Here is a 10023-nt window from a genome sequence, read left to right on the forward strand (position 1 = left end):
AACGCTCCTCCGGATAGCACTTTCTTAACAATGAATGGTCCTTGCCAATTGGGAGCAAACTTCCCTTAAGCCTCATCTTGCATTGGAAGAATCCGTTTCAAAACCTTATCTCCAACGTCAAACAAACGGGGCTTGACTTTTTTGTTGTAAGCCCGAGCCATTCGTTGCTGATAACATTGTCCATGGCAGACAGCATTCAACCTCTTTTCATCAATGAAAGACAATTACTCCTGACGTTCTCGGACCCATTCAGTTTCTTCTATCTGAGCCTCCATTAGAATGCGTAAGGAAGGAATTTCAACTTCTGCAGGCAGTACTGCTTCCATTCCATACATAAGAGAGTAAGGAGTTGCCCCTGTAGAAGTTCTGATTGTAGTTCTGTACGCCATCAGTGCATAAGGCAGTTTCTCATGCCAATCCCGGTGTGCTTCAGTCATCTTACGAATAATCTTTTTCAAATTCTTATTTGCGGCTTCGATGGCTCCATTCATCTTAGGCCTGTAAATGGCAGAATTTCGATGTCTGATTTTGAACTATTCACATAATCCATCCACCATATCATTGTTGAGGTTTTTGGCATTATCGGTGATCAACGTCTCTGGTACCCCAAAACGACAGATGATATTATTTCTCAAGAAATCCGACACCACTTTCTTAGTCACATGCTTATAGGACGCAGTCTCAACCCATTTGGTGAAATATTCAATCGCCACTAAAATGAATCGATGCCCATTTGAAGCAGGAGGATCAATAGTTCCGATCACATCCATTCCCCAAATCGAACATGGCTATGGAGCAGTTGTACTATGTAATTCTGTAGGAGGAGCACGTATAACATCACCATGCATTTGACACTTAACACATTTTCTAACAAAATCTACACAGTCATGCTCCATGGTAAGCTAAAAATATCCTGTTCTCATGATCTTCTTAGTCAGTAGATGCCCATTCATGTGTGGTCCGCAAACCCCACTATGCACTTCTTTCATCATATAATCGGCTTCCTCTTCATTGATGCATCTCAGAAGGCCCAAATCAGATGTTTTCTTGTATAGCACTTCTCCATTCAAGAAAAATCTTGCTGACATCCTGCGTAAGAAACTTTTTGCAACAGAATCAGCGTCAGGAGGGCAGGATCCCGTTTTCATGAATTCCTTAATATCATTGTACCAGGAGCGACCATCAATGACCCTTTCCATAACCAGACAGTGCGCTGGCCTATTCTGAAGTTGGATCTGTATAGGTTCAATCACCAGCTCATCTGGATGTTGGATCATCGAAGACAAAGTAGCTAAAGCATCAGCAAAGGCATTACGAGTGCGGGGAATATGTCTGAGTTCCAAATTCCTGAATTTACTAGCCAAACTAAGCAAGTTACAATGATATAACATAATTTTTTATCCCGAGTTACCCACTGTTTAAGCGTCTGGTGCACAAGTAAATCGGAATCACTAAATGCTATCAGGTCTTTGATATCCATGTCCAATGCCATTTTCAATCCAAAAATGCAAGCTTCATACTCGGCCATGTTGTTGGTACAAGGAAACCGTAATTTGGCCGTAGCGGGATAGTGCTTCCCTTCAGGCGACACTAAAACTGCTCCAATTCCGGCTCCGAAAGAATTTGACGCACCGTCGAAAAATAACCTCCATCCAGGATACTGCTCACTCATGTCCTCAACTGCTCCAATGAACAGAATTTCTTCATCAGGAAAGTAGGTATGCAATGGCTGGTAATCATCATCTCTTGGATTTTCTACCAAATGATCTGCTATAGCTTGACCCTTGACTGCCTTTTGTGTTGTGAAGACAATATCGAACTCGGAAAGGATCATTTGCCACTTAGCCATGCGTTCCGTGGGCATCGACTTTTCCAATAGGTATTTTAGAGGATCAGAACGGGAAATCAAGTAAGTGGTATAACCGAGCAAATAATGTCTCAACTTCTGAGCTGCCCATGCTAAAGCACAACAACTTCTCTCAAGGAAAGAATAGTTGGCTTCATATGCCGTAAATTTCTTGCTCAGATAGTAGATGGCTTGCTCCTTTCTCCCAGACTCATCATGCTATCCCAGAACGCATCTGACAGCCTCATCAAGAACAGACAAATACATAATCAGAGGTCTTCCTGGCTGAGGTGGCACTAAGATCGAAGGATTTAACAAATAATTCTTGATCTTATCAAAAGCCTGCTGACAATCTTCATTCCAATCCATTGGCGCATTCTTTTTCAACAGTTTGAACAAAGGCTCACAGGTAGAGGTTAACTGTGCAATGAATCGGCCAATGAAATTGATTTTTCCAAGAAAACTCTTCACATCTTTTTGACTTTTTGGAATGGGCATATCTCGAATTGCTTTTATTTTTACAGGATCTATCTCTATACCGTTTTTGCTGATAATAAAACCCATTAACTTACCAGTCGGAGCACCAAAAGCACATTTCGCAGGGTTCAACTTCAAATTATACTTCCTCAATCTTTCAAATAGCTTCTTTAAATCAACCAAATGGTTCTCGACCTTCTTGGATTTAATTATGGTATCATCCACATAGACCTCCATCTCTTTGTGAATCATGTCATGGAACAGAGTAGTCATTGTCCTCTGATAAGTGGCTCCAGCATTCTTCAACCCGAAAGGCATCACTCTATAACAAAAGGTTCCCCATGGGGTGATAAAAGACGTTTTCTCTTTGTCTTCTTCGGCCATTAAGATTTGATGATACCCAGCAAAACAATCACCAAAAGATTCAATTTCGTGTCCAGCAGTATTGTCCAAAAGAATATGAATGTTTGGCAAAGAAAAATCGTCTTTCGGACTGGCCTTATTCAGATCTCTGTAATCAACACATACTCACACCTCCCCAGATTTCTTAAGCACTGGCACAAGATTCGATAGCCAGATGGGGTAATGAGACACCATGATTATCTTAGCATTGAGCTGTTTCACAATTTGTTCCTTTATTTTGAGACTCATTTCTGGTTTGAATTTACGTGGCTTCTGCTTTACAGGTAAAAAATTTTGGATCAGTTGGCAACCTATGAACCACTATGTCTGTAGAGATCCCTGGCATATCATTGTATGACCATGCAAACACATCTTGAAAAAGCATTAAGAATTCAATCATTTCCTCCTTCTGTCTCTTATTCAAATGAATGCTGACTTTAACTTCTTTAACCTCCGTTTTAGTGCCAATATTGATGATTTCTGTTTCTTCTAAGTTGGATTTGGGTTTCTCTTCATACTGTTTTAAATCCCTTGAAATAAACTCAAATTCTTCGTCAGTATCGCTTCGCTTTGAATTTCAGATTGCATAATTTCAAGTTCATGAGAGATATCGAGATTGCAGCCATCGAATTTCAAAATGGTGACATCCAAAGGGTCAAAGGATTTTATTTGTGGCCATCTGAAAATAGAATAGAGCATAAGTAATAAATAAATAGCAAATACTGGAGAAGTCTTTCATTTCATTAGATTCAAAATGCATCGAGACTTCACAAAAAGATAAATATACAGATATGATTGCTATTTAAAGACATATTTAACCCAAACCTTTATTTTCGTTTCAGCAATTTTCTTGAACAAAGCAAGTTATATTAATTGAAACAAGAATAAAGGTTTAAAAGATGAAAGCAATTTTTTTTAACAAAAGATCCAGACTACTGTCCTATCTAGATATGATCTAGACAAAAGACAATCCCCTTAAATTTACCGAAATTCCCTTCGAGAGGGAAGGTAATCAGCAGTCCAATTCTGAATAGCTTCTTCGGTAATTGGCAAAAATTCTGCATTCTCTGATGGCCCCTCCTCACAAGTAGCCCCGACAAATAGCTGAGACAAGTCCACTTCAATCTCCTCCACAGGATTCTTCGTTTCTGCATAATCACCTCTGATGGACGAGGAAAAGTGTTATATAGCGGAGGGATATTTAAGGCAGTTTGCTTGCCCTTCTTTTCAGCTTGCTTTCGAGCTTGCATTTCCTTTCTATCCTTAGCAGTTGGATGAAATCCCAGTCCAAATGTATCCTTTTGCGTTGGGATCTCTATCGGCTCCAAAATTCCTTGCAATTCTCGCCCAAAACCTCTTCCTATTTCATAGCCGCCTCGGATCATCTCCCTAGCCATCATTATACTGGCCTCTAGCAAATCTGATTGAGTTGGTGACTTATCCTTGGACGCCCATCCCACAAAGACGATGTCAGCAACGTGATGAGATTGGAGTCCTTTGTCTGTTTTCACCATTGAATTTTGCATCAACGATCATGGTACAGTCATCATCAGCAAACACAGTAATGAGTTGATCATTTGCAATAAACCTCAACATTTGATGCAGAGAAGATGGCACTGAATTGGAAGCATGTATCCAAGGTCTTCCAAGTAAAATATTGTAAACGCTGGAGAAGTCCATGACTTGGCAAGTAACTTGGAATTGAGCAGGACCTATCTCCAATACCAGATCTGCTTCACCCATAGATTCTCTCCTTGAACCATCAAATCCTCGAACCACAGTTGCAGATGGACGGAGTTTAATATCAAGAAATCCAAGCTTGGTGAGAGTGTTCCATGGACAGATATTCAACGCTGACCCATTATCCACTAAAACCCTCGGCAACAGCTTTCCATTGCAAGGGACTGATATATACAAAGCTCTGTTATGCCCGATCCCTTCTGTAGTCAGATCATCATCGGAGAAGGCAATATGATTAGCAGGAAGTACATTCCCCACAATGTTAGAAAATTTATCCACTGGAATATCTTTAGAGATTTGGGGTTCGTTCAGAATTTTGAGCAATGCTTCTCTGTGCAGCTCGGAAGTCAAGAGAAGATTCAGAAAAGAAATCTGAGCAGGCATCCTATCCAACTGCTCCACTATTTTGTATTCACTTCTCTTCAGCATCTTCAGAAAATCTACAGCTTCATTTTCAGACACACGAGGCTTGGGTGTCGGAGATTTAACCTTGGCCCTGAATTGAACATCAATATCGAAGTTTCCCACAATTTTTTCAGACCTAGTAATAGTAGATATATCTTCCTTCAAGCAATCTTTACCCCCAATTAACAGACTGGGCTCCTCGTAGTTCCATGGTACATTTTGCAAGTCATTGATAGGCATTTGCTCTGGAAATTCGAGATTGGCAGGCTCTGATATATCTCATTCAAAAGATGGAAGATCCAAAATAAAAGGAACTTCAGAATTGTCAACCTCGGAAGGTCCTCCTTCTACTATAAACGGCTCCTCTTTCTCAAACACAAAAGATTTTAACTTTTCCTCAGCATTATCCTTAGTTATGGACTCTTCAACAGACAGTAATTTCCTCATCTCCGCATGGTCAGTCTCCATCATGCCAAACACTTCAGTTTCATCTACAATGTACTGACTGGGGTCGACAAAATCTTCATCAGCGATGATAACCCCCACAGTGCTCCCATGCTCAGGTAGAGGATTCTTACTAACATTCGGTCCTTGCTCTCCCTTTCTTCTGAGAAGGATGTCTCCAGAATCAATCATGTCCTGAATCTTATGTTTTAAAGCCCAACAATTGCCAGTGGTATGACCTGGACTTCCAGAATGATAAGCACAGATTGCATGCGGATCATAACCGGTAGGAGGACCTCTGGGATAGATTTTGGGAGGAACAGTGCCAATTTTTTCAGCTGCTTTTAATTGCTCATACAACTAATCAATAGGTCGGCCCAAGTTGGTGAAGGTTCGAAATTGCTTCTGAGTTTGAATTCCACTGGTTTGCAAAGGATTTTGAGAAGGGTTATTGTTTTGCAGGGTTGGTCTGGAATGGTAAATAGGACGAGAGTGATTTTGAAAGACAGGTTGTGGAGTTGGAGGTAAGGGCGAGGTATTCAAATGATTTGGTCGGGAATGATGGAATTGGGTAGTAGTGTGGTAGACTGGTTGAGGATTGGTGTAATAGGGGTAAGGAAAAGAATAGGTGGGATGGTTTTTGGGTCTGAAAAACGGACCTTGATCCCATATAAAAGCAGTATCACCTTCTTTCTTCTTGAATGGGGGCTTTTTCCCATTGTTGTTTTGATTTTGTAGAGCATCCAATTGCAACTTTAATGCAGACACATTAACAATCTTCCCTGCTTTGACAAATTCATCATACTCCTACAATTTGTTAACGATAGCAGCAAATGAACTTCCCGTCATGCGGAAGGTCTCTTCAAAATAGGGTTGATCGTGAGCCTTGATGAAAGTGCGAACAATCTCCTCCTCAGTCATAGAGGCTCCACTTTGGCGGCTAACTTTCTCCACCGTTTTACGTAGGTCTTGTGATCTTCCGACGGCTTTCTTTTCGTATCCTCCAGTGTGGTTCGTGTTGGTGCCAACTCACAGTTAATTTCATACTGCTTCACAAAAGCAGTTGATAGATCCAACCAGGTTTTGACTTCTCCAGACTTCAAATTTGAATACCAATCTAGAGCATCTCCCTCCAAACTTTCCGGAAATAGACGCATAGGTAAATTCTCGTCATCCATAGGTTTACCTAACTTGTTGGCAAACATCTTGAGGTGCGTCTTAGGATTTCCAGTTCCATCATACTTGCTGAATTTAGAGGTTTTGAATCCCAACGGTAGCTGAATATTTGGGAAAAGACACAATTCATCGTAGTCCAAACCACCATGCCTGCTCAACCCTTGATTCTTTTTCATAAAGTCATCGAATCGATCCAACCTTCTTAACAGATCTTTATCAACGGGTGTAGGTTGTTCTTCCATCGCCACCTTCCTTTGAGATGTAGTATCTAGTACAAAAGGCTCCGTAAGGTGGTGGTGCGGTCCCTGAGGGTTGGGGGAAATGTTCAGATTGGTTTGTGGATGAGTTTGAGGGATTTGACTATTGGTTGGGTTCACCAATACATAATTCGGATGCATATAGGAAAGTCTGAATTTAATCGGGCAAAGGTACTTTCAAGAGGGTTAGCGAAAGGAGGAAGGAAAGTTGTTTGGGTATTGGATGTGTGGGGTGGTTGATGGTCTTGTGCAGGTGGGTGATTATCGATAGGTTCTTGGTCGTTGGGGACACCACCAGCACTGTTGCTTGCGACCAACTGATCAATTACACGCCTTTGTGCGGCCATTTCAACACTTAACTCATTGAACTTGCCAAGCACCTCACTTAATTGAGCTCCCAATGCTGTGAAGTCCGGCGATGTTACTATAGCAGATCTTTCCGAAGTTTCTGGTACTGAACTCATGTTTACAGATTGTCTCAAGGCTCTACTTCGGGACCTGGTGATGATGGGGTTTCTTCGGGTAGCTATTGTGAAAAATACCTGAGAGTGGAGAAAAAAACTAATTTAGGAGTGAATTTTCTGCCAAATTGCTGTAATTTATTCAAGAAAAAGAAAAGAGAAAGTAAAAAAAATGAGTTAGTAGATATTTAAATAATTCAGATGCATGTCCTATGGGGGAGCCCTTTTCTGCCAAGGGTAGGCCTAATATGATGCAACACCTTCGGGGTAAAATCCCAATTCCAAACCTGTAAATGAATTTAGAAATCAAAGTAGAAATTCTCATTAAACACTGACAGGTTTAATCATTTTTTACAGCTTCATTGATGGTTCGGTTGACCATTTTTACAAAATCCTCATGCCTTGCCAAACTAGTACGTTGAGACTCCTTAGATCTTCCTATACTAAGCTTTCGAATTCCTTCTTGGATTTTGTCAAATGCATCCAGCGCTCTTTCCAACTTTTCAGTTTTTCTTGTCTCCCACTTTAATTGTGCTTGGGCGTCTTCCAGGGCATGGTCGGCCACTATGAGTTGCAATTGATAATCCTCAAGCTCTTTCTTCAGCTTGTCTATCTGCTCTTCAAGGCTGACAGGAGCGGACTGTGACTTCTCTCGTGCTTGTTCGACTGTCAGTTTGATCCACTCATTATATTCTGAAATGACCTTAGGTTCCAATTTGTTGACTTGATCCAAGTGCAAGTTCTCTAAACTAAGAAGATTTCCCCAAGCTTCCAATACCATGCTCCGACTTTCAGCAACTGTGTTGAGTCTGATACTTTCAATCCCTTGCATTACCGGAATTCTTTCCGAATACCCAAATTGCCTCATGACTCGTTGCGGAACATACGCGACCAATCCATTGGTGCCTGCTAGGGGAATAAAACTATGTTGGGTAGTCGTAAAAACTGGATCCCTAACTTTTGTCCAATCTAAAACCCATTGTATTTTCTCAAGTGTCAAGCTATTGAACTTTTGAATAAATTGACTCGGAGAAGCAATCCGATAATACTTTTTGACCCTTTCTCGGTGTGATTCGATCCAATTCTCTGCGGGGAGACAAGATCCCAAAGGATTGAGCGTTCTCTTCGCTAGATGCTCCATTGCCCACATTTGGAGTATCAAATTTGAGCCAAAAAAGAAACCTCTCTTCTTTTGCCGTGAAGATGTCGGCAATGATTACAGGTACCAAAGTAGGGGTCATTCCATTAATTCCTGAAAATAGGCTCTGAACCATGTTGATAGTAAAAAATGTGATCTTTCCATGCTTTTGTGGGAACAACAACAGATTGATCAAACTAATCCAAACGCTTGCACTCGCTTCTCTAACCATTGCTCTTTACTTATAAAAAAATCGATTCGGTACTGTTCATAGAACCATCTTTCTCCAAATCGTTCATACAGAAACTCTAACGGGCACGATCTCGCATTCGAATGTTGGTTCATACTAGCTTGCCTTAATCCCAAAAACCTATAAAACTGTTCCCTTGTTCCATTAGTTGGATATATCATAGGATAACCTTTCCCAGGTATCTGCAATAATCCCTCTATTTCTTCTAAAGTTGGTGTTAGTTCACATTCACCGAATCGAAAAATAGAACCTTCTGGATCCCAATACCCCAGTAAAAATTGAATGATTGCAACATTTGGTGTTATGCTTAGAAGACTCGGTAAATGTCCCACATACTTGAACAGTCTCTTCACCTCATGTGTCATATTATTTTTCCAGTCTGTTAGTTCCCGAGGTATCTGGTTCAGCATTCTGCATGGAGCCATCTGAGGAGGAATTTCACTTTTAGTACCTTACCTCGGGATTTTACCCCTTAGGCAATACAAAATCGTAAACATGCAAGTCTCATTGGATTACATATCCGAGACAAAAGGTGCTTATGGCTACCATGGGATTCCCTATGCGGCATTCCCTCTATGGTTAATGCATGATGACAATTTATTAAAACATATTAAATATACAATGAAATAATTGAAATGTGACCTAAAAGTGTCCCATTTAAATGCCGGGGTAAGCTTAAAATTATGTGCAGTACATATGCATATGCAATTAACTAAAATTTAAACATGCTTGATATAAGAGGCGGTCTTATCCTAAACGAGTACCATGTTAGGACTCTTATTTCTAAAGTTTGTGTATGCAGAAAAAGGGAAAACAAGGAGAGGTTAGTTCAACAAGTAACATATAACACGTTGTGACAATAAATGATACAAGAATGAAAAGTAAATAAAGCAAAGAAAAAGGGGTGAAATCCCTCCCCTCGTGTCTAGTGTTACTAATCGGGTAAGGTTGACTCTATTTTAGGTAATTTCTAATATGGATGCATGAGGTTTGGCTTACTAATGCATCTAGACTTAATAAGGTTTCAGGCTCCTAAACCTTCAGATCAAAAGGCTAAAGGTCATCAATCCCAAAGCCTTCGATCGGTGGTTTGAGTGATCCCTTAGGCATCGCTATGGGTGCAGAGCACATCATCTGCATACCTAAGGAAATCGATTCTTGTCCTATAAGGAAATGTGGGATGGCGCCCACGAAAAAATAAAAATAGGATGAAAGTAATGCATGCACGTATGAGGTGCTTCCTTTTGAGGGGGGGGATTATAATTAAACAAGCATGGAGGCTCTAAGGTGATATATCCCCCACCCAAGATGCAAGCGCGATACAAGTATATAAACATAAACAGATGAAAAATAAATAAACAAATTATCGCATACGTGGATATCGAGAGACGGTCGCTTGTGCGAAATGCAATAATCCTAGAAATGAG

At 40.5% G+C, this 10023-nt stretch overlaps 1 protein-coding gene across 1 annotated transcript; it reads right to left on the bottom strand.

Moving 5' to 3' along the window:
• Positions 1–902: 902 nt before the first annotated feature.
• LOC113715852 (uncharacterized) lies at positions 903–4122 on the bottom strand. The gene is made up of 6 exons (XM_072069948.1): positions 3945–4122; positions 3711–3873; positions 2992–3255; positions 2369–2834; positions 1416–2065; positions 903–1347 (listed from the first exon to the last, which is right to left on the bottom strand). The coding sequence occupies exons 1-6, from the start codon at positions 4120–4122 to the stop codon at positions 903–905; spliced, it is 2166 nt and encodes a 721-aa protein (XP_071926049.1).
• Between the last annotated feature and the right edge of the window lie 5901 nt (positions 4123–10023).

This window comes from Coffea arabica, chromosome 11c (assembly GCF_036785885.1).
Source record: "Coffea arabica cultivar ET-39 chromosome 11c, Coffea Arabica ET-39 HiFi, whole genome shotgun sequence".
In the NCBI taxonomy this organism is placed as follows: Eukaryota; Viridiplantae; Streptophyta; class Magnoliopsida; order Gentianales; family Rubiaceae; genus Coffea; species Coffea arabica.